Raw genomic sequence first — 26,227 nt, forward strand, 5'->3', positions numbered from 1 at the left:
TCCCGTTTCACAATGCATGCTGGTTTAGAGAAGACTTGCTCATGCCAAAAGGGACAAATTTCTTCACAACCAGGTTGACTACACACGTAATGACCACAGAGTGACCACTGCATTGGGACGGACAGACATTCACATGCACAAGAAACAGTGCCAGAGAAGACATCACATTTAAAGGTCAGCATTGGACAACAGCTCTAATGAAGATATGGAAGACATAGAGGCGTTAAACTGGCCGGTTGCTTATAGGGCTAATATTGTAGCATTATTCCAAACAAATATATTGTTATTCACAAATAAATGTAAAGCTATTCACAAAAAATAAATAATTTCACAAATAAATGGAATGAGATTCACAAATTTATGCAGGAGTTTCACAAAAATGAATTAGATTCACAAATAAATACAATGACATTAACACACATATATTATGATGTCACAAACACACAACTCTGCCTTGCATAAGTTGCATTTATTTGTGAATCGCTTTACATTTATTTGTGGATAACAATAGATTTGTTTGGAATAATGCTACAAAATTACCCCCATAGTTGCTCGGTTAAAATATAGTGCAAATATGAAATGCATGAGAATATTGAACGGTGGGTTTAGAGGGAGGTAAGGGTGAGGTCGAACCTGGATCCGTCGGCTAGATTGACAAATTGGACATGCACTGAATAACCTGAGGAGCTATTTAAAGATGCCTGAAGGTACAAGCAGGATCATTGCTTAAATTCAAACGGCCTGGGGTAAAGATTTAATGGCAAGACTTTTTAAGGATGAAGGTACAAGAAAACAAGCTGTTTAGATACATGTATGTGTGCTTTTTATTGGTTTTAACCTATAGTTCCTACACTCTCAGAAAAATTGTAATTGTGGTTATCATAATTAAATGTTTTAATTAATGTCACTTTTATTATTGAAATGCACTTGACTTATCTTTTGTGTGTGTGTGTGTGTGTGTTTTTGTGATTGTGTGATTTAATTTGTATCTTGGCCAGGTCTCTCTTGAAAAAGAGATTCTATATCTCAATGAGACTTACCTGGTTAAATAAAAAAATAAAAAAATAAAATCAACGATGAGTTTTAAGGGATTAAAAATGAATGATTGAGGGACTATTTTTGGAAATACACTGTCAGAAAAAAAGGTACAGTGCTGTCACTGGGGCAGTACCCTAAGGTACAAAAGTGAAAAGGTACATCTTTGTACCTTACTCAGTCCTAAATGGTACATATTAGTACCTTAAAAGTGCGAAGTAGTACCTTTTCAGTTTTGTACCTTAGGGTACTGCCCCGGTGACAGCACTGTACCTTTTTTTCTGACAGTGTATTTCCAAAAATAGTCCCTCAATCATTCATTTTTAATCCCTTAAAACTCATCGTTGATTTTGTTTTTTATTTTTTTATTTAACCAGGTAAGTCTCATTGAGATATAGAATCTCTTTTTCAAGAGAGACCTGGCCAAGATACAAATTAAATCACACAATCACAAAAACACACACACACACACACACACAAAAGATAAGTCAAGTGCATTTCAATAATAAAAGTGACATTAATTAAAACATTTAATTATGATAACCACAATTACAATTTTTTCCTGTGATTTCTTCATGCCTTAAAACAGCTTGACTGTAACTCGACACCCTTGCTTCATTTAGTATACGCGAATCATGAATATGCAAATGAGCCCCGCCTCCACTCACTCGCAGCTCAGAGATCCACTCGCTCAACTTTACTCGAGTTACTGTAGTAAACGCTGCACAATGGTGTCGCTCTTTACAGCGCCGCACACATAACGCTCATTAATATGATTAGCCTTGACTACGTTATCAAACAGCTAATAATGTGTTGCTAATGTTACACAAACCATGTTCCCGTTCGCCATCTCAGTCTCAGCGTCCTTAGAAACGCTTTGAACATCTCAGACCGTCAGCGGAGAAAGGCATATAGTTCATCATAACATCATAATATACATCAGATACATAATTCACCCGCTATATTGATAAATGTTCCTGATTTTTCATATCAACAGAAGAATATCTCAGGATAACCTGCTTCTCTTGAGACTTCCTGCTTCAGAGAATAGTTAATGATATGCTAAAGCCCCGCCCACACGGGACGTGATTGGTTACAAGGTTGCTTGTGAAACACCAGAGATGTCAAATCATGTTTATGAGACTCTCTTTGGTTCAGAAAACACTCATATTAACAACATTAAATACGTGAGTTTGACTTTAAGTCAAAAGTGAATTATATCGTCCCATATGCCAAAATATAGATGTGTGTGTGTGTGTGTGTGTGTGTGTGTGTGTGTGTGTGTGTGTGTGTGTGTGTGTGTGTGTGTGTGTGTGTGTGTGTGTGTATTGCAAAAGAATCCAAAACCATTCTAACATAATTTAACATATAACATCTTTTATTCACCATGTCTCTTTTGAGGCAGTTGCTCTTAATGAAAGTTTTCCAGATATCTGCATGATAACGACTGCACATGTAATCTTTGTGTTAGGGATGTGTGCCTGTGCCTCCATGTGTGTAGGTGTGTGTGTCTACAAACATGTGGTATTTTTCAGACTCTGTGGAATTCATGTATTTTAAGCCTCATATAATCCTCATTTTGGTTGTTTAAGAACAACAGTTGTGTAACATAAAAATCTAATAATGATGATTTTCTAGCTTAATCAAAATCTTGATATGAAAATCTGATATATTTTTGTAGAACAAAAGAGCAAAGTACAAAAAGACCAGAGGCCTAGTACACTTTTATCATTTCAACAACACCATATCGGCCCTTGACTCATAAAAACATAAGTTAATCGTAAAAGAAAGAAGGAAAACAATACAGAAGCTGCAAAAAAACATTTGAACTTCAGATTATAATACAAGACGTGTGACCCTGGAGCCCAAATCCAGTCGTGCGTCTCACAGGTATATCTGTGGCAATAGCCAACAATACACTGTATGGGTCGAAATTATCCATTTTTCTTTTATGCCAAAAATCATTAGGATATTAAGTAAATTCCCTACACTGTAAAATATTTGTGGTGGTTTTTGTTGGTTTAACTTAAAAAAGTAAGTAACCTGGTTGCCTTAAAATTTTGAGTTTATTGAAATTAAAAATTTGAGTTGATACAATGAAGGAAATTAGTTTAATAAATAGAACTTAAAATATTTTTGTATCTGAACCACATAAAAAATGTGATAAATCATGAAAATAGCACAATTTGGCATGTTTCACTGCGTCATCAGAAATAACACACACAGTATTACCCAATATGCTTGCAAAATATTTTAATAATCTTTTAATAAAGGTTGTCGAATCTCAAAAAATGTTCATTGTATTAATTCAAAATTTTAAGGCAACCAGGTAACTTTTTTTCTAAATAATTTTTTACAGTGTACCTTAAATATATCAAAAATGTATTATTAGTAGTAATATGCATTGCTAAGGACTTCATTTGGACAACTTTAAAGGCGATTTTCTCTATATTTTTATTTTTTATTTTTATTTTTTTGCACCCTCAGATTCCAGATTTTAAAATATTGTCCTAACAATCCACACATCAATGGACAGATTATTTATCCAGATTTCATATGATGCGTCAATCTCTATTTAAATTTGTGGTTCAGAGTCTACACAAGCCTTTACTGTAATCTGTAAATCAGTGCATCAATCAATGCCAACCGATGAGGAACTGTCAAATATAGACCAAGGTTCAAAGTCTAGCAAAATGATCCCAGCCAAGTGGACCTTTGGTATTGATACTGTACAAATTTACCGTCTAGACTAAATGTGTTTCATCATCCACGTTGGCTGATTGCACACATTAAAAATTGCCATTATCAGTTTTATCTGCTGGGGCGTCTGGTATCAAACTCAGAGAAACAGGTCAATATTGTAAAATATTATTCATGCATTTTAGAAACCCAAGCTGCTCAGATTAATAATGAAAAAATGACACAATAACCACTGACAATATTTACATGTTAATTATGCAAACTTGATTCTTATTAGATGGGTATTCTTGTGAAAACATGAAAGATTTGCAAATAATAATATAAAGTACTGTATTGTATAATATAAGCATGAAATACACATGCTGGAGCTTTTGAAGATCAGATAGGTGAGCGTTGTCTCTGCCATCTGAGCGGTGGCCAGGAGAGGAACAGGTCAGTGGCTGAAACATGGCCTTGGCATTGTGAAAAAGGAAAGGACGTGAAGAAACACCCATGGGTCCTATCATACACTCGGCACTATGTGAAGCCCTGCACGACGCAAGTGTGTTTCAGCTCCACGCAGTTCTCATCTTCACGTCCAGCTCCTCGTTGTTTAAATATCAAATGCACCGGCGCATCTGTTCCCCCATCAGTGTGTGTGTGTGTGTGTGTGTGTGTCTCTGTTCCCCCATCAGTGTGTGTGTGTGTGTGTGTGTGTGTGTGTGTGTGTGTGTGTGTCTGTTCCCCCATCAGAGTGTGTTTGTGTGTGTGTGTGTGTCTGTTCGCCCATCAGAGTGTGTTTGTGTGTGTGTGTGTGTGTGTCTGTTCCCCCATCAGAGTGTGTGTGTGTGTGTGTGTGTGTGTGTGTGTGTGTGTGTCTGTTCCCCCATCAGAGTGTGTGTGTGTGTGTGTGTGTGTCTGTTCCCCATCAGAGTGTGTGTGTGTGTGTGTGTGTGTCTGTTCCCCCATCAGAGTGTGTGTGTGTGTGTGTGTGTGTGTCTGTTCCCCCATCAGAGAGTGTGTGTGTGTCTGTTCCCCCATCAGAGTGTGTGTGTGTGTGTGTGTGTGTGTGTGTGTGTGTGTGTGTCTGTTCCCCCATCAGAGTATGTGTGTGTGTGTGTGTGTGTGTCTGTTCCCCCATCAGAGTGTGTTTGTGTGTGTGTGCGTGTGCGTGTCTGTTCCCCCATCAGAGTGTGTGTGTGTGTCTATTCCCCCATCAGTGTGTGTGTGTGTGTCTGTTCCCCCATCAGAGTGTGTGTGTGTGTGTGTCTGTTCCCCCATCAGAGTGTGTGTGTGTGTGTGTGTGTGTGTGTGTGTGTGTGTGTGTGTGTGTGTGTGTGTCTGTTCCCCCATCAGAGTGTGTGTGTGTGTGTGTGTGTGTGCTGCGCATCCCTGTGTGTGTAATAATCAGTGTGTGTGTGTGTGTGTGTGTGTGTGTGTGTGTGTGTGTGTGTGTCTGTTCCCCCATCAGAGTGTGTGTGTGTGTGTGTGTGTGTGCTGCGCATCCCTGTGTGTGTAATAATCAGTGTGTGTGTGTGTGTGTGTGTGTGTGTGTGTGTAATAATCAGACTGTGTGTGTGTATGTGTGTGTGTGTGCTGCGCATCCCTGTGTGTGTAATAATCAGTGTGTGTGTGTGTGTGTGTGTGTGTGTGTGTGCTGCGCATCCCTGTGTGTGTAATAATCAGTGTGTGTGTGTGTGTGTAATAATCAGACTGTGTGTGTGTGTGTGTGTGTGTGTGTGTTCTCCCATCAGAGTGTGTGTGTGTGTGTGTGTGTGTGTGTGTGTGTGTCTGTTCCCCCATCAGTGTGTGTGTGTGTGTGTCTGTTCCCCCATCAGAGTGTGTGTGTGTGTGTGTGTGTGTGTGTGTGTTTGCTGCGCATCCCTGTGTGTGTAATAATCAGTGTGTGTGTGTGTGTGTGTGTGTGTGTGTGTGTGTGTGTGTGTGTGTGTGTGTGTGTGTGTGTGTTCACCCCATTGGCGTCTGGTCTAAACCAGGTGTGTTCAGGAGCATTGTTGGAGCGCGGCTATTGTGAGGAACTGAAAACCGCTGACCATTGACCAACACACACCTAGTGCAGTATTTCTGTGTTATTTAAAGAGTGTGTTAGTGATATGAGCATATAGCCCTATATGACATCCCTAATGTACATTCAGTCTGTCAGGCTTCTTTCTCTCACTAATTTCATATTTTTTCATCTTTCAGTTTCTTCTATGGTTTATTGAAGTTTTCTACAACCTACAAAGCAGATTATTATTATATTAATATTACGATATTTGGGTCTAGGGGTAGATTGAACAACGACAGGTATGAAATCAAGGCTGTGAGGGGCTGGCCGTGTTTTCAATAGCATCAACAGTAAAAACCTGCATAAAACTCCAAGATCACAGATAATTATTCACAGCTCATGTTATCTGGAGTTTTTGTCCACTGAAATTTCTTGGAAAGATAAAGTCAGCAGAACATCCCAAAACATAATAACATTACAATATGTCTATTCCTCACAGCCATGCCTTCATTGCCGTTAAAAAAATTATAATCTTCACAAAGTTAAAATAGGCTATATGAAAAAAAAAAGTAATTAATGTTTGTTTTTATAAAGAGTGGGCAATCAGTGTTGGTCAATAAGTCTGTGGGAGGGGCTAAAGTATCCTCCACCTGATTGGCTGTGCGCCCATTCCCGTCCAGTTTACCTTAAACCTTTAAAACCTCCAGATAACCAGTCAGACTCAATAATCTCAGCGCGGAGTCGTGTAGGTCTGACAGCTGCGGCCAGCTTGGCTATTATCAGGCAGAGGCAGTTTTTAGGGAAATAAAAACTTATTTGATATCGTCGTTGTTTGTGCCAGCGAAGGCGTTAGAGTTTGATTGACAGCGCGTTGTTTACTCCTCCCCCCGAGGCGCTTAAATGACAGGCGGGCGCGTGTGAGCGCGCGGTGACGCCAGTGCAGAGAGAGATGCTGTAGAGCAGCGAGAACTTCCACCAGCGAGATTTATTCTGTTTTATTCCGTTTAGTTTATCATTCCTGCCTCAAGCATGAAGACCATACTCGCGGCATATTCCGGTGTCCAAAAGGGTAAGTAAATCATAATAATAATAATAATAATAATAATAATAATAATAATAATAATAATAATAATAATAATAATAATAATAATAATTTGTTGTTCAAATGTGTGTGGTACATTTTTATATAGCCTAATTTAACAGTATTTATAAATATGGAAACATATATCTTATACCCTCCTGAGAACCACATTTTTCGTGTGTGTGTGTGAATTTAGTATTTGTCCATGTCATTACATTGTTTAGAGCAATGGAAAAATTACACTTTTGAAAAATTATATTTTTCATATCTTATGTCCTGGATCAATACATTTTTAGTTTTCAGGATTTTTTCATACCAAACTTTGTATAAAGATGATTCTCAACTATGTTTTTATGAAATATATAACAGAATGATTTGATATTTTGATTTTCTTAATGCAATATTTGTGTAAAAGTAAGTTTTCCCTAATACACTGTACATCTAATGTGCATATTGATGTGTTCTTGGGTCAACGTGTAATGAAAAAAAGAAGTGTAATAATGGGAGTAATAAATGGAAAGCATTTCATAATAATTCATAACTATTTTATAGGAATATTGAACGTTTATTTTTCTACCAAAGTACCTGATTAACATGTTTCAAAACAGAAAGTCATATTTTGATTTGAAACCCCATAACATTTTCCTGAGATGTTGATTTATGACAAACAACGCGACAGATTTAAATGATAATTACAAAATTTGATCATATTTCAAGAGTAACAGGAGTGTTAAATTTGATCACTAAATTAATGTCAGTCAATTTTTAAAGACTTAATGAGAAGTTGTGAAATGTTGCTATCTCCAAAAAGCCCTGAATGTGCTCTTTACAGGACACTAGACCTGTGACGTGTGTGTAGTCGCTCACATATAATGTCCAGTACATTAGGGAGGATATGATGGTTTTTTTGTAACAAAATCAGGTGATCCTAGTTTAGACTGTAGTGTGAATGAGAGGGATAAGAGTGTTACATGAGCATCCGTGTGTGATGTTTGTTGTTATTTTCAGTGTGTTAAGATGGATTTAGCGGTCTCGTGATGTCAGTGATTCTAAGGGACGTGCTTTAGTACCCTATTGATTGAGCACTTTACTGAACACATTCACCATTTACTTCGCCTCAATAAACTCCTAATTTACTGCTTATTAGTAGGTAAGTTTTTGTAATGTTTAAGTTTAGTCCTATTAAAGGGACAGTACACCCAAAAATGCTGTGATCCTTTAATCACCCTCAACCTGAATGAGTTTAGTTCTTCTGCTGAACACAAAAGAAGATAAATGTAAAGAACCAAACTCTGGAAGCTTGTTTCCACCACACAATAAAACATTTTAAAGGATAATTGTGACTTTTTATCCCACAATTGTGAGTTCACATCACGCATTTCTGACATTATGGGCCTGTTTACACCTGGTCACGCCATGCATTTTCTCTGATGGGATATCTATCCGATTGTGAAAGACTAGGTGTAAATGGCCTCCGAAACGCATTCGACACGGATTTAAGGAGGTGGTCTTCTAGATGAAACTGAACTAGTCTAAATGTGTATCTGGTTGTTGAAACCATGGGCGTCAGAACAATTGTATGTGTGCGGGACAAGACCCCACTCACTTTTTAAGAGCAATCATATTGGACCCACCCACTTTTAATGTCTCTAATTCAGCCCTTGTCTGTTCACCTACCACTAAACGATAAATACTTTATTATTAAACACACATTAGATGCTTTATTTGCACTTTTTGAATATATTCTTAATTGTTTTTCAAAATAAATGTCTTTCCGATCTGATATGTGATGGAAAACGTGAGTAGAGCGAGTTCAGCAAAAGGCGGATTCGAACCTCAGGTCGATTTGTGTCAAATGTTTTGCCATGTGCTTTACACCTACACTATCGCCACTGTTAAGCCCCTTTCACACTGCACGTCGGACCCGCAATATTCCCGGAGCATTGCTGGGTCGCCTTCTGTGTGAAAGCAACCACGTCCCGGGTTTGATTACCGAATTCGACCCGGGTCGGGGACCTAGTAACATTGCGGGGTTCAACCCGGGACGAGCGCTGTGTGAACAAAAGCCGAAACTAATGCCGCAACGTGTGCGTAGTTATCGTGCGACTCCTAGAGCTTGTTTTTTCAATAATACAACCCTGCAGTGCCAGAAGAGCTCGTCGGTGTTTTAAATGCAGAGAGTGTTCGTATACAAAAGAAACTAAAATTAAACAAGCAGAAATGAGCGCAAACTGGACACAAGTCGAGACCACGGAGCTCCTTACTATCCGCGCTGAAGCGGAGATCGCTCGCCATTATACGTCACATCAGGATGTCACGTGTCAACTTGATCTGGGACCGTGAAGCGTTGTGTGTGAAAGCGCACATATTACGGTATTTCGCTGGCAGTGTGAAGGGACCAAATCTAGCGACTCTATTTGCCTATTTGCCGGAATCGCAGTGTGAAAGGGGCTTAAGTAATTCAGTGTTGTCATAATTTTGTCTGGCTCAACCAGACGTTTACTAAACAAGGCACAGAGTAACATCGTAACATCATTTTAAACACACTTAAATGTATCTAATATGATAAACAGAGCTGCTTTACCTCATGACCGGAAAAGCGGAAATGGCGCCGGCGACTGAGTCCCGTCATAATAAAAGTCCCGCTGCTTGCGAGAAAACTTGCATAGTGTCGCTTAATCTGCATAAAGTGCAGAGATGGATTATCTTATTTATATCTGTTTTGCGGAGACACATTAGTGTGACCAAGTGTAAATGAAATGATTTTTGATAAATCAGATAGATATTTGATCTGTAAAAACACATGAAGTGACAAGGTGTAAACAGGCCCTATATCTCACAATTCAGAATTGTGAGATATAAAGTCAGAATGGCAGGTTATGAGATATTAAATCGCATTTACTTCCATAATAGGGAAAAAATACAAAGAAATACTGTTTAGTTCCCATTCTTTAAAATATCTTCTTTTGTGTTCAGCAGAAGAAAGAAATTCACACAGGTTAGGAATAAATTTGGGGTGAGTAAATTATGATTTTTGGATGAACTGTCCCTTTAAGGTCATGCAGAATAAGGCATTATAAGCACTAATAATAAAAAGCCAACATCCTAGTAATATGCATGCACTGTAAAAAAAAATAATGTCCCTAAATATACATTTTCTAGTGACTGATCATATCTAAATTTTTCAATTGGCCAAATTGAATTTCTGTGAAATGAGGCAATTTCATTCACAGAAATTCAATTTGGCCTACTGAAAAATTTAGATGTGATCAGTCACTAGAAAATGTATATTTGGGGACATCATTTTTTTTTACAGTGTGCTAATAAGCAACTAGTTAACAGCAAGAACCGAACCCTAAAATAAAGTGTCACTGATGGTTTTTTCTGGTGCTTTCTGGACTGTGTAAATAAATGAAATAATGAATTGGAGGTATGTCAGTCATGTGCTCTTATTCTCAGGATATAATAGCAAATATCTTTCTGATAAAATGCATATCAAGTTTTAACCACACAACTTATTATCGGTTTGCTATTTCATACATCTTCAGAGAGTTTTGGGAGTTTGCGTCCTCTATGGACGTCATAGCGGTTTGTCACAGTCATGACACACATGGCATTTATTCCTAGGCTTCAGACGGTGTAGATAATAAGCATTCCCACAACATTATGCTGGGAAATTCCAATTTTCCTTTAAATCCCTTGTAGGCTCAGGCTCCAGCATCCTCTCTGCCTTATATGACCTGCCGTCCGTCCCATGGCTGACACGGTCCAAGATCGTGAAACATCTGCAGATGATCTCCGTCCTGCAGTTTGTCTTGACATTTCTTGCCATGGGTGAGTGGAACAGATCAATACGAGACTTAAAGGGACAGCTCACCTAAAAATGAAATTGATGTCATGAACTCCTCACCCTAATGTCGTTCCACACCCGTAAGACCTCCGTTCATCTTCACACACAGTTTAAGATATTTTAGATTTAGTCCGAGAGCGTATGCAAGTGTATGCACACTATACTGTCCATGTCCAGAAAGGGAATAAAAACATCATCACAGTAGTCCATATGAGACATCAGTGGGTTAATTAGAGTCTCTTGAAGCATCGGAAATACATTTGGGTCCAAAAATAACAAAAACTACGACTTTATTCAGCATTGGCTTCTCTTCCGTGCTTGTTTTCAAACCTCAAAATAAAGATTCAAACGGTTATGAATCAGCGTATTGATTCATGATTCGGATCGCCAATGTCACGTGATTTCTGATACGCGATCCGAAACATGAATCAATACGCTGATTCATAACCGTTTGAAGCTTTATGAAAACAAACCCGGAAGAGAAGAAAATGCTGAATAAAGTCGTAGTTTTTATTATTTTTGGACCCAAATGTATTTCTGATGCTTCAAGAGACTCTAATTAACCCACTGATGTCTCATATGGACTGCTGTGATGATGTTTTTATTCCCTTTCTGGACATGGACAGTATAGTGTGCATACACTTTCATACGCTCTCGGACTAAATATAAAATATCTTAAACTGTGTGTGAAGATGAACGGAGGTCTTACGGTGTGGAATGACATTAGGGAGAGGAGTTAATGACAGACATTTCATTTTTGGGTGAACTAACCCTTTAAAGGGACAGTTTACCCAAAAATGCAAATTCTGTCGTCATTTACTCACCCTTGAGTTATTCCAAACCTGTATGAATTTCTCTTCTATCTTCTAGGCATTGGCTGCTCTTTGCTGCTAATGTACATGTTTTGCACAGACTTCTGGGTAATTGCCGCCGTTTACACAGCCTGGCTCATCTATGACTGGAACACCCCAAAACAAGGTAAAGTGTTCAGTCTTCAGTGATTAAAGCACATCATGATTCAATCTCATTCTGACTGTCTTTGCTTTTGTATTCTTTGTTAATGTTCCAACATCTTTATCTTAGGAGGCCGTAGATCGACCTGGGTGAGAAACTGGACCGTGTGGACGTACTTTAGAGACTATTTTCCCATAAGAGTGAGTCACTTCACATCTTATACAACATTACAGCTTGAATTCAAAGGGCTTAGACACAAACACAAAGATAAGCTTCAAGCTGGAGTTATAAAAGGTATGGACTTTGCAAATCTGCACAAATCCTTGAAGTATAGATTAGTTCACACAGAAAATATTCATTATATCATTATTACTCAGTTGTTCTAAATCCATTTGACTCTCTTTAATCAGAAAATGTTATAATTTCCATATAATGTCTTGACATTTTACTTTGTAAATATGCACCGTTCAAAATTTTATGGTTGGTAAGATTTTGTGGTAACTTTCTTTTAGGGTTCAATTCTCGCTGTTAACTTTAGCATGCTTATTACTAGGATATTAGCTGTTTATTAGTACCTATAAAGCATATATTAATGCCTTATTTTGCATGACCTTATTCTACATCTCTTAATCCAATCCAATACCTAAATGTAAACGCAACCAATAATAAGTCAAATAGGAGTGTATTGAGGTAAAGGTCATAGATATTGGTGAATATATGCTACCGATTTTGTAATGTTTTTGAAAGAAGTCTCATATGCTGCACCTAAACTGCAGTTAATTTTTAAAATATTATTACAATTTAAAATGTGATGTCAATGCTGAATTTTCAGCATCATTACTCCATGTTTCAGTGTCACATGATCCTCTAGAAATCATTCTAATACAACCCCAAATCAGAAAAAGTTGGGACAGTTTGGAAAACGCAAATAAAAAAAGAAAGTAGTGATTTCTAAATTTACTTTGACTTGTATTTCATTGCAGACAATATGAACACAAAATATTTCATGTTTTGTCTGGTCAACTTCATGTCATTTGTAAATATGCATCCTTTCCTGTCATTCAGACCTGCAACACATTTCAAAACAAATTGGGACAGGAGCAATTCAGGGCTAGTAATGAGGTAAAAGGGTTAAATAATGATGTGATTTGAAACAGGTGATTGAAATTATGATTTGGTACAAAAGCAGCATCCAAGAAAGATCTAATCCTTTAGGAGCAAAGATGGGCCGAGGATCGCCAGTTTGCCAACAAATACGTGAGAAAATTATTGAAATGTTTAAAAACAATGTTCCTCAAAGAAAGATAGGAAGAGATTTGGATATTTCACATTCAACAGTGCATAACATAATTACAAGATTCAAGGAATCTGGAGGAATTTCAGTGCGTAAAGGACAAGGCCGCAAGCCTAAGCTGAATAACCGTGATCTCCGATCCCTCAGGCGGCACTGCATCAAGAATCGGCATTCATCTAGAAGCGATATCACCACATGGGCTCAGGACTACTTTGACAAACCTTTGTCAAGTACCACAATACGTAGTTACATCCACAAATGCTGGATGAAGAAAAGTACATAGAGATTTTGGAGCATAATATGCTGCCTTCAAGAAGATATCTTTTCCAGGGACGTCCATGCATATTTCAACAAGACAATGCAAAACCACTTTCTGCACACATTACAAAGTCCTGGCTGCGGAGGAAGAGGGTACGGGTACTTGACTGGCCTGCCTGCAGTCCCGACCTGTCTCCAATAGAGAATGTGTGGCACATTTTGAAGCGCAAAATGCGACAACGAAGACCCCGTACTGTTGCCCACCTTAAGACTTGTTTGCAGGAAGAATGGGACAAAATTACACCTGAAACACTTCATCACTTGGTGTCTTCAGTCCCTAAACGTCTTTTAAGTGTTGTGAAAAGGAATGGCAACATTACAAAGTGGTAAATACTTTACTGTCCCAACTTTTTTTGAAATGTGTTGCAGGTCTGAACGACAGGAAAGGATGCATATTTACAAATGACATGAAGTTGACCAGACAAAACATGAAATATTTTGTGTTCATATTGTCTGCAATGAAATACAAGTCAAAGTAATTTTAGAAATCACTTCTTTTTTTATTTTATTTGCACATTCCATACTGTCCCAACTTTTTCTGATATGGGGTTGTATGATAAATAACAATTATCATTGTTTATATTTAATATTTTTGTGGAAACTGTGATACATTTTCCAGGATTTTTTGATAAATAGAAATAAAACTATTTATTTGAAAATACTTTTTTTCGTCTGTACTGATTGAATTAATTCAGTATGATTTTACTTTAAAAAAAAAAAAGTTCTGATTCCATCTTTTGAACACTAGTGTAATTAGCATATTCTGACCAGCATTAAACGTTTAAATATGCATTATATTATATTTACCCGAATAAGTTGGAAAAACTAAAAAAATTGAGGCAATCCATACTACGTCCCCCTAAACACCTCAACATAACAGAAACTTTTCTAAAGTAGACTTTGAGAACTCAAAAGAAAAAGAAAGTTCTAAATACTCATAAAAGATCCTTTGTTTGAACTAATTTGTATAATTTGAGTTGGCTGTACTCAAACCAATTAATTACTTTGAACGTTAGTGGGCAAAGATAAAAAATACATTTTATCAGCCATTAGTTTTGTCCTGTTCTTTTCTCTCTTTGGCATTCCTGCTGGGTTGGCTGGATCTGGCTAGACTTTGCTCATCCTGATCAGCAGAAGCTCAAGCACTTGTTTTATCTTCATCTTCTCTTACTTCTGATAAATGAATAAGAGCCCAGGGCTCCAGAACAACTAGGTGAAACAGGAACTCAAACACAGATTACAATAAAACAAATATCTGATTAGGGTGAACTTAAATAAAGCAAATTAGTCCAATCAAGTGAACCTTATTTTTCTTTTGAGTTCTTAAAACTCAAATCACTGGTCTACTACTAAAAGGGTTGTCCCTTGTTTGTTAAAGGGATAGTTGACCCAAAAATGAGCCTGTGATGTTTATCTGCTGACCCCCAGGGCGTCCCAGATGTAGGTGTGTTTGTTTCTTCAGGAGAACACAAATGAAGATTTTTAACTCAACCGTTGCTCGTATAATGCATGTCAATGGGGTGTATTTCTATGAGAGTAAAAAACACACAGACATACGAATCCATATTAAACCCTGTGGCTTGTGGAGACACACTGATGTCTTAAGACACAAAACGATCGCTTTCTGCCAGAAACACAACAGTATTTGTTATTTTTTACCTCATATCAGACGAATCTCATAGTATTCCCAGCGCCATTACTTCCGCTGAAGAAGGTCAAAACACAGGCATAATCATAGATGCCTCATTGAGTTAAAAATCTTCGCTTGTGTTCTCCTGAAGAAACAAACACACCTACATCTCGGACGCCCTGGGGGTCAGCGGATAAACATCACAGGCTCATTTTTGGGTCAACTATCCCTTTAATGGGTCATGGGTTTGTTTTGGCCGTAACATGCAATAAACCAATCAGAGTCTCATCTCCCTTTCCCTTTAAAAGCCAGTTGTGCTCGAGCCATGAGCAGATTCACTATTGACATGAGGAGAGACTGAACGCTTCTCCTGTGTGTGTGTGTGTGTGTGTGTGTGTGTGTGTGTGTGTGTGTGTGTGTGTGTGTGTGTGTGTGTGTGTGTGTGTGTGTGTGTGTGTGTGTGTGTGTGAAACGCTCCAACAATGCTCCTGAACACACCTGGTTTAGACCAGACACCCATGGGGGAACACACACACATATTTAGATATTTAGAAAATGTGGAGCTGGACATGAAAATAATAACTGCATCGGGAAACTAACAAAACAGCGTGGCGTGGCATTGGGCCGGGTGTATGATTGGACCCATGGTGTGCTTTTTCTGGGCGAGACTGAGCCTGAGTTAATGCATATGTGCAATGTTGTCAGTGAAGTCAGATCAGTAATATTGTTGAATATTAAGTTTTAAGGAATCTGGAATTAGTACACCACTGTGAACTGTCTCTTTAAGGTGCGGGCACATTTGTTCTGTGAATTTTCGTGTGCAAAATCCAGTCATTTAATTTATGAACACATGCAATCGGGAATTTCTCTCGAGGGCGAAACATTTCCTCACAGATTTCACAAAGGTTTGGAGTTGGTCTTGGAAGAATAAGCTGATATATAATAAATATATGTTATTTTGAGTGTAAGTAAAGACTAGACTTTTTCTTAGCCTCCTCCAGAAGGTTATACCATATTGATTGTTGTATTATATATTGGTCTTATTGTGTTATATATAGTTTTTCTTTTTTTTCCTATTATGTATGACCTCTACCTGCCAGGGGGTATGCAGATGGAAATTAGCCTAAGGCTAAAATCTGGCATATTTACATTTGTTTTAATGTTTATTAATATACACTATTCCCCCTTTTTTTAAAATAAATAAATAAATAAATAAATAAATAAATAAATAAATAAATAAATAAATCTCGCCCGACACAGGATCTGTCTGGTTTTCATCCATTAATGTCATTATGTAACACTGACTGCTTGATTAGCTGTTTACGAGGATACTCCTGTCCCATTCTCATATCTGCAAACATTAATACCCATATCTGTCCTTAATTATCTGCTAAAACGAATATGTATTAGGCCAGCAGATAATGATAATTCCTGATAAGAAAAGTGTGTTCGTGGACAATATAATGTACACACAGGTGTACTGTAACTGTGTCCGAGTAAAGAGCATTTATTGCCTTGACTTGGTTGATAAAGTGTTATTACTGACCTTTGTCTTATGAAAACAGGTCTTTATTTAATGCAAAATATAGCTAGCATTTTTAATATAGCATATTTTAATATATTTTTAATATATTAATATAGCATTTTAGATGAAGTTGTATAATTTAACATCCTATCCTTTAATCACACACTAACCAATGTATTCTAATCTCCTGCTGTATTTGGCATTGCAGCTCATCAAGACGCATAACCTTCTTCCAAGCCGAAACTATATTTTTGGCTACCATCCTCATGGCATCTTCTGTTTCGGTGGTTTCTGTAACTTCGGGACGGAGGCCACAGGATTCTCCAAGATATTCCCCGGAATCAAGCCATCTCTTGCCACATTGGCCGGAAACTTCCGCTTGCCAGTGTTTCGGGATTACCTGATGTCTGGAGGTACCCATTTCTAGATCATATTCTGGATTAAACCATGCACTCAAAGCTTGCATCTCATATCAGTCCATGATGTTTATTGTCCGTCTGATTAAAAAGAGGACCGTAGTTGTCCTCTCTGTGGTGTAGATAAGAATCCTGCAGTCTATCGAGGACCTCTGAGCTTTGTCCTATTGCGTAGAGAGACAGCCCTGCATGCGCTGAAGTCAATATTTTTTGTTGAAACCTACCCTATGAACCCACTGATTGAGAGGCCATTCTTACACACTCTTATAAGAAACAAACGTCAATAGTTTCTTCAAAATCTGTCAAACAAATACCTTCCCCAAAATTCCAATATAATATAATATAATATAATATAATATAATATAATATAATATAATATAATATAATATAATATAATATAATATAATATAATATAATATAATATAATAAAATATATTTTATTATATTATTTTATGTTATATTTTATAATATTATGTTATGATATATTATGTAATATTTTATTGTTATGTTATATTATATTATGTTATGTTTTTATATTTTAATATAACGTAACATAACAAAATATAACAATATAATATAATATAATATAATATAATATAATATAATATAATATAATATAATATATTTTATTATATTATGTTATATTTTATAATATTATGTTATAATATATTATGTAATATTTTATTGTTGTTATATTATATTATGTTATGTTTTTATATTTTAATATAAAGTAACATAACAAAATATAACAATATAATATAATATAATATAATATAATATAATATAATATAATATAATATAATATAATATAATATAATATAATATAATATAATATAATATAATATAATATAATATATTTTATTATATTATGTTATATTTTATAATATTATGTTATAATATATTATGTAATATTTTATTGTTATGTTATATTATAATATATTATATTATGTTATGTTATTATATTTTAATATAACGTAACATAACATAAAATATAACAATATAATATAATATAATATAATATAATATAATATAATATAATTAATATAATATAATATAATATAATATAATATAATATAATATAATATAATATAATATAATATAATATAATATAATATTTATTATATTATAATTTTTTTCTCAATTTTAGCCATTATAGCCATTCAGCATTAGAGTATAATTAAAAAGATAAATTTTAGTACAACATTTACTAGGCTTTAAAATACAACAAGGTTTAATTTAAGTGAACTTAAAACAATCTTCACATAAACTCTTTATAATAAATGTCACATTTAACCGTTGCCGTCAATAATCAGGGCTAAATTGTGTTTATTTGAATGAAACTGGTCTTGATAGATTCCTTGGGTCATGATGAGAACAGCGTTACCAATTATGCCATATTTGCTCGAACTTTTGAAAAGTTTTATTGCTCGAAAATTTGCCATTTTGAATTTCTTTGAAAACCTACTTTTTTGAACCGTTGGTGTGATTTTCAACTTATTTGGCTCAGATCATCTTCAGACCATGCCGGCCATTGTTATAGACCAAACCGTTCTTGAGAAGGCAATCAACAAATGTGTTAGCATGATGCCAAACTGATTCTGAGACAGTAGGTGTTTCTCAATGTCAAGGATCCTTCCAAGTCACTTCCAGGCGAGGCTCCTCTTTAGCATTCGGAGAACACGTGAATGGAACAGGCTAGCAAGTGCACGTCATTGCGTCATTACGTCAGTGAAAAGGTCTGTTGGCCATCAATAACGTTATTTGTATTTTTTTAATATCAATACAGTAGTATTTTGTACCGGTATTTAAACGTAACTTATGTTTACTACGGTTATAACAAATATTTGGTAACGTAAATAAAAGCATTGTGGCAAGCAGCGAGGTGAGGGTCCGTGAGAGCGGGCCGGTGGAGTGATAATGAGCGGCAGCTGATCGCCGCCACACCGGTCTCGGCTCACGGCAGTGACGGGAGTATAATTGGAGGAGCGTGGAAGGACTAACGCTAGGCCTGGACTTTATGTTATGGTTTGTTTATGTTTTATTATGTGTGTGCAGGCAGTCACCCGTGAGGGGGCTATTATAAAGTTGTTGAACGTTTGCCGGTTCCCGCCTCCTTCCTTCCCATCTACAAACCCCGATACAAGCATATTTGCCCCGTTCACGCTCCGAGTCCGACTCCGGGAACGTCTGATAGCAAAGCTGCGCGCATAGGATTGTGGGTGATTTGAGAACGCGAAGTGCGCGAAGGCTACTCATATGCATCCTTTCCTGTATATGACATATTTTTCGAACGAAGGACTCAGTCCTTGGTTGAATTCTGAGGATCCTCGACATTGGAACAGTCCTTCGTCGGATGTCGATGACGTAGCATCCTTAGAATTCTGGCTTCCGAGGATCCTTCCTTGACATTGAGAAACGCCTTGTAACTCTGCATTGACTTCTCATATTGACCACACCATAATAATGTGATAACAGCGCCACCTATTGATCAAAAGTGATAAGCAAGTTAATCATATTACAGTGATTGTATTTCTGATTTTTCAGCCATTTTGACTAAAATAATCTGAAAATATCTTGTTCCTCTTTGTGCTTGGCTCCGATAATTGCTGCTTGCAGCTTTATTTATTTATCTTTCCATTGCCTCAAGAGCCCCTGCCGTCCCTTCATGAACCCCAGTTTATTTCTGACACTATTCCCTTTTGTTTCTCAGGTATCTGCCCTGTAAATCAAAACTCCATTGACTACCTCCTGTCCAGTAACGGGACAGGCAATGCTGTGGTCATCGTGATCGGAGGAGCTGCAGAATCTCTGGACTGTGCCCCGGGGATGAATGCCGTCACGCTGAAAAACCGCAAAGGCTTTGTGAAACTGGCCCTCAAGCATGGGTGAGAACCGCAAATCATTTCCTTCATCACCTTCCTGATGCTTCCTACGGAGCTCCGCACATTACATGCAGTAGGAAACTAGTAGGCTGAATCGTGCGCACGTTTTACTACCGTATTTTCCAGACTATAAGTCACACTTTTTTTCATAGTTTGACTGGTCCTGCGACTTATTGTCAGGTGTGAATTATATATCACATTTAAATCATACTGACTGACAAGATTAAATATAGGGCGCTCTATGCTAGCTCCTGTAGCCTAACCCCTGAAAAAAATATATGAAAACAGAAAAAAACTCTTAACTGAAATATTAACTTAAATACAACAACTTAGAAAGACTGAACACAAACAAAATGCCTCATAAAGAAAATCTTAATCTGCAAATTACAAACTGCATGTAGTAAAATATGCAGCCGAGAACGATTCACTCAGCGTTCGTCTCGCGTGGCTGAGCCTCACCCGGCAGAGAGTTCAAGCATCTGTGGACTCGTTCCTCCAGCTCGGCCATCTTACTTTCAGTCCGCGATTAGCTTTTTTGTTTTCTTCATTACAGTTAAAGTAACGTCTGCTTTTCGGCAGTCCCTCACAAGTTTCCCTCACGCAGATTTGACTAATTAATTCCCTCGATTTATAAATCATGCGCACATTTAACTAATTAATTCCCTCAATTTATAAATCGTGCGCAGATTTTACTAATTAATTCCCTCAATTTATAAATCGTGCGCAGATTTTACTAATTAATTCCCTCGATTTATAAATCATGCGCACATTTGACTAATTAATTCCCTCAATTTATAAATCGTGCGCAGATTTTACTAATTAATTCCCTCAATTTATAAATCGTGCGCAGATTTTACTAATTAATTCCCTCGATTTATAAATCATGCGCACATTTGACTAATTAATTCCCTCAATTTATAAATCGTGCGCAGATTTTACTAATTAATTCCCTCGATTTATAAATCGTGCGCACATTTGACTAATTCGTTCCTCAAAATAGTTTTTTCTTGCATGTCATGTGCGGGGCTCCGTAGCTTCCAGTCCTGTGTTTTGTTGATCAGCAGTAAACGGCAGGCTGGTTGCAGGTGAAGCGACTCAAAGCCTTCAGAAATACGCCCGCGTGTTGAGCTAGCAAAGCAGTTTTGTGGAGAAACATCTACATTTGTAACTACATCATTACAAAAGAATGCATAGTAACACAGAAAATCCCTAACTATACAAATCTTAAAGAAGCTTAAAGGATAAATAAGTGCTTTTGAATAAATTCCCTTACCCATCTCACAGGATTTGATGAAAAAATGAAATGGACTTTTGCAGGTTCTCTTTGTATTGTAAAATGTGTATTTCGTTGTCATTATGATAACTTTTGAGCTTCCTGTCCCCCTCTCAGGGCCGATCTGGTGCCCGTCTACTCTTTTGGTGAGAACGAGGCCTATAAACAGCTGATTTTTGACGATGATTCTTGGTGGCGTGTGGTTCAGAAGAGGCTTCAGAAGATTTTAGGCTTCGCCCCGTGCCTGTTTCACGGCTGTGGACTGTTCTTCCCAGAGTCATGGGGTTTGGTGCCTTACTGCAAACCCATCACGACTGTTGGTGAGTTACGGCACATTTGTCACCAAACTGATGTTTTATGGCCATATATCTTCTTCTGGGTAATCAAGTTTTTTGATGTTTGCCTTTAGCAATAAAATGTAACAATATATTTTACAGTGCATATACACAGTCTTGCTCAAAAGAATTTGTGCAAATGTAAATAATTTTAACAAAATAAGAGAGATCATACAAAATGCATGTTATTTTTTCCGTCCTGATGTCCTTAAAAAGATATTTTACAGAGATGTTTACATGAAAATAGCTGATTTTATCAAAAAAATTACCCTGATCAGAAGTTTATGAACCCTTGATTCTTAATCCTGTGTCGTTCCCTGATGATCCACAGTTGTGTGTGTCTGTGTGTGTGTGTGTGTGTGTGTGTGTGTGTATGTGTGTGTGTCGTTCCCTGATGATCCACAGTAGTGTGTGTGTGTGTGTGTGTGTGTGTATGTGTGTGTGTCTGTGTGTGTCTGTGTGTGTGTGTGTGTGTATGTCGTTCCCTGATGATCCACGACTCTGTGTGTGTCTCTCTCTGTGTGTGTGTGTCTTTCCTTGATAATCCACAGTTGTGTGTGTGTGTGTGTGTGTGTGTGTGTCTTTCCTTGATAATCCACAGTTGTGTGTGTGTGTGTGTGTGTGTGTATGTCGTTTCCTGATGATCCACGGCTCTGTGTGTCTCTCTCTGTGTGTGTGTGTGTGTGTGTGTCGTTCCTTGATGATCCACAGTTGTGTGTGTCTCTCTCTCTCTCTGTGTGTGTGTGTGTGTGTGTGTGTCGTTCCTTGATGATCCACAGTTGTGTGTGTCTCTCTCTCTCTGTGTGTGTGTGTGTGTGTGTGTGTGTCGTTCCCTGATGATCCACGGCTGTGTGTGTGTTTTGTGATGGTTGTTCTTGAGTCTCATGCTTGTCCTGGTCAGTTAAACTGACCAGCGTTCTTCAGGAGAATCCGCCAGGTCCTGAAAACATCTTCTGCATGTTTGAACTCTTTGCCGTAGTGACTGTGATTCTGAGATCTGAATGTGTATGTGTGTGTGTATGTGGTTCCCACACAGAAGGAAACACAACGCATTCAGAGCTGGTGCCAAACTTTTGCACAGGATGGAAATGTCCAAAAAAAGTCTTATTTTGTTTAAATATTAGGTTTTTTTCATTTGCATTGGGTTTCCTTCATCAGTGAATGTCTCAACCTTTTTTTTGTATAACTTCAGAATCACACAGTCACTGCTGGAAAGGGCTCACACACACACACACACACACACACACACACACACACACACAGACACACACACACACACACACACACACACACACACACACACACACACACACACACACACACACACACACACACACACACACACACACACACACACACACACACAGACACACACACACACACACACACACACACACACACACACACACACACACACACACACACACACACACACACACACACACACAGACACACACACACACACACACAGACACACACACACACACACACACACACACACACACACACAGACACACACACACACACACACACAGACACACACACACACACACAGACACACACACACACACACACACACACACACACACACACACACACACACACACACACACACACACACACAGACACACACACACACACACACACACACACACACACACGTTCCCTGTGGATCATCAGGGAACGACACAGATTAAGAATCAAGGGTTCATAAACTTCTGTCATTTTTTATAAAATCAGTTATTTTTATGTAAACATCTTTTCTGTAAAAAATCTTATTCAGGACAGGACAGGACAGGACAGCATAAATAGCATGCATGTTGTATGATCTCTCTTATTTTGTTGAAATTATTCACAGATTCTGCAAGGTGTGTGTAAACATTTGAGCAAGACTGATGTAATATATCCCTTAAATCCTAAATGTTTAAATTCGACTAGATATTCTACTCTAAACTGGCATGGCTTATAATGAAACACCTAAAAATAGTCCTAGATGGATTCAGCTCAAGGACAGTCTCTGTGTTGATAGAATGGCTCTTTCAGCTTACGGTCGATATTTGCTGACATCAGAAGCACATTAATGGTTAAAATTTAGACATTTGTTGACATGATCTCGGTTTAACCAGAGTTTAATGATCTGTGGATGAACTTTATAAAAAAACGTTTCTCTCTTCTACAGTTGGTGAACCCATCACGGTCCCAAAAATTGAGGCGCCGACTCAGGACGTCATAGACATGTACCATGCCATGTACATCAGGTCCCTCAAGTCTCTCTTTGACAATAACAAGACTCGCTTCGGTCTAAATGAGAGTGACATCCTTCTAATTCAGTGAACGAACACATTAAGGATTAGGAATAACTATCAAAGAACACAACTGAAGTGCCTGTTCAGAGATGGGGAAAGAAATCAATGCTGGTTTCACTACTGCAGACCGTACTGAAATATACTGGACTCTAGCCTGTGTCACTTCTGCTCATCGCCACTGGGGGGCAGTCCAAGATTTCTCAGGACGAATATTCCTCAATATATGACATTACATGTAATGTATAGGGATTTCATGTAAATGCTGTACAAGTGTTTGGCCCTTTATATTATTTTTAACGCACAAGCAATCCAACTATTAGGAGTTTTGCCTTATTATAAAAGCCAAAGTGTAACCAAAGTCTTACGTTATATAGAAACTAACCAAAAAGCAAAGTTGCGATTCAGTTATGTGAATTATTAGTTGGAATGAAGGGCAAGATATTTAGCTTTTGATCACATTTGATCATATCTTGAAGATAAAGCCAAGAAGGTAAAAGTGAAGTTGAAGATGATGAATCTCTGTAAATGTGTGATCTGAATACATGCTGGTCATTTTTCTGATAATTTACCACAGAAGTATTAATTTTGCGTATGTAAGTTGCACATGCTTTCAGTTTTCACCACGCACTCTTTCATGGGATCGACATGTTGTCCCAGTTACAAATATCAAGCCTTTCTTTCAAAAGCAAACACTTGGAAGATCTCAATCATGACAAATCTATGGGATTAAATTCCCGCTAAAAGTATTGCCGTCGCCGTTGCAGATCATAAAAATAATAAGCATGAATCAAGAAATCTAAAAACACATGTAACAATATATTGCACAAACTGAAAAAAATGATGAAACATTTTCAGAATTGGTCACGGATTCAAAAAGTGCATTTAAAAAAACAACATGAATCAAAACTGGAGTGACGTCAACTCTCCTCTTCGCTTGATTGGCTAGAGGAGGAGCTGTCAATCTAGAACTAATGCACCAATCATGAGGCTTAAGCCCGCCCTATTTTACATAAACCTCCAACTGCAGTATGAGCAGCACAAAGTACAGAGTAATAAGACCAAAGAAAACCATTTTAAAGAACATAAACTTAAGTTTAAGTTTTGTGCAATATATAATTTTTAATGTGTTTAAAGTTTGATGCATGCGTTTTATTTATTTAAATGTACTTTGATTTTTTTTTTATTCATGCTTATATTTTAATTCGTGACCCCATTTTAGCATATACACTTTAAAAAATGCTGGGTTGTTTTAACCCAATGTTGGGTCAAATATGGACTAACTCAGCAATTGTTTTTTTTAACCCAGCGATTGGGTTGTTTTAATCCTGCGGTTGGGTTAAATATTTGCGTAAGACAACCCAATCGCTGGGTTAAAACAAACCAATTGCTTGGTTAGTCCATATTTTACTCATTTTTTTTTTTTAGGGTGTATGTTTTTTTAGCGTTTTTAAATTTTGGATAATTTTTTTGCTCCATGGCTGCAATACTGTCGGAGGGAACTGAATCCCATGCAAAAGCCTTTTTTATTCTTTTGAATCGGAACTAAACTGAATTCAAGTGCCAAGACGTATGTACACATAAGCAATCATATTTAACATGAGAGAATAACATGTTTATAGTGATTGTGTATTTAAATGCATTCAGGGGATCTGCAGCTCTTGATTGGTGGATAATAAGCAATACATGCTCACATTTAACCAAGAATTATGACTTTTAAGTTGTGAATACATGCAATGCAATAAATGGTGCAGTCTGACATCAGCCTTCATTTATATCCATGATATCCTGATTCTTGGAATTCAACTTTTGTATATTTTCAGAATAAATGTTTATGTAAAAGTATGTGCTGTCTGACTTTGATTGACAGATAACAGCAAAGATTCTCATTCCTGTCTTTTAACCCAGCCGTGTTTCTTTAAATGCAGAGATTTATGCTACAGTTTCAGATTATTAGTCCAAAGTCCACGGGTCAATAATAGTTCTTTAAATGAATCAATACGGCTGTGTGACAAAATCAGTATTCTCCTGACAAATGAAACATAATACATGTTTGTTTTACTGTCGTACGAATTCAAATATGCATTTAATAAACCAAATAACACATGGCGATTTACATTCACAGACAAACCCAGGATATGTTTAAGGTGCATTATATAGGATTTATGTAAAGTGTGCTATCTAGGATCTCGTATTTGATTGGTTGATAGTCAGGTGGGGCTCAGCCATGAATGAAAGATATTGATTGCATTATTTATCTAGGTCACTAATTATTTACTCCTTATGTTAAAATATTGATTTAACAAATGTAGCCTACATAAACTGCATGAGCCTTTAAAATGATGGAAGTTATATGATATGGTCGTGTTTAACCTGTTATGTTGCTTTCTTTTTCTCTGCTCTTCTTTTCTCTTCATGATTAATAATTTAGTCTGTAAGTTCACATGCAATGTTCTTTTAAAATTTGATTGCAATAAATAAAATGAGCAAAAGGTACAGAAATTAACCCCTTAACTGCCCCCCATCCTTTTTTTTGCGAATAGCCGTGAAATGCATCCAAACCTATGTTTGATTTTTTTTTTAAAGACACTCAGCAAATTATATATATATAAAAGTATGAAAAAGTATTTACTTTTTCATGCTT

At 37.1% G+C, this 26,227-nt stretch overlaps 1 protein-coding gene across 1 annotated transcript; it reads left to right on the top strand.

The window, feature by feature from the left end:
- Positions 1-6,442: 6,442 nt before the first annotated feature.
- On the top strand, positions 6,443-25,428 carry dgat2 (diacylglycerol O-acyltransferase 2). Its single transcript, XM_067433238.1, has 8 exons — positions 6,443-6,791; positions 10,509-10,637; positions 11,524-11,631; positions 11,737-11,807; positions 16,583-16,787; positions 19,501-19,675; positions 21,063-21,265; positions 23,460-25,428. Exons 1-8 carry the CDS (start codon positions 6,752-6,754, stop codon positions 23,612-23,614), a joined length of 1,086 nt encoding a protein of 361 aa, XP_067289339.1. The 5' UTR covers positions 6,443-6,751; the 3' UTR covers positions 23,615-25,428.
- The last annotated feature ends 799 nt before the right edge of the window (positions 25,429-26,227 follow it).

This window comes from Pseudorasbora parva, chromosome 23 (assembly GCF_024679245.1).
Source record: "Pseudorasbora parva isolate DD20220531a chromosome 23, ASM2467924v1, whole genome shotgun sequence".
Lineage (NCBI taxonomy): Eukaryota > Metazoa > Chordata > Actinopteri > Cypriniformes > Gobionidae > Pseudorasbora > Pseudorasbora parva.

Bases quoted from the DNA above. Each gene is read 5' to 3' on its own strand.
- dgat2 (XM_067433238.1), top strand. From the start codon at position 6,752: ATGAAGACCATACTCGCGGCATATTCCGGTGTCCAAAAGG. The intron at 11,808-16,582 runs GTGAGTCACTTC...TTGGCATTGCAG, and splicing joins GAGACTATTTTCCCATAAGA to CTCATCAAGACGCATAACCT. The intron at 19,676-21,062 runs GTGAGAACCGCA...TCCCCCTCTCAG, and splicing joins AAACTGGCCCTCAAGCATGG to GGCCGATCTGGTGCCCGTCT.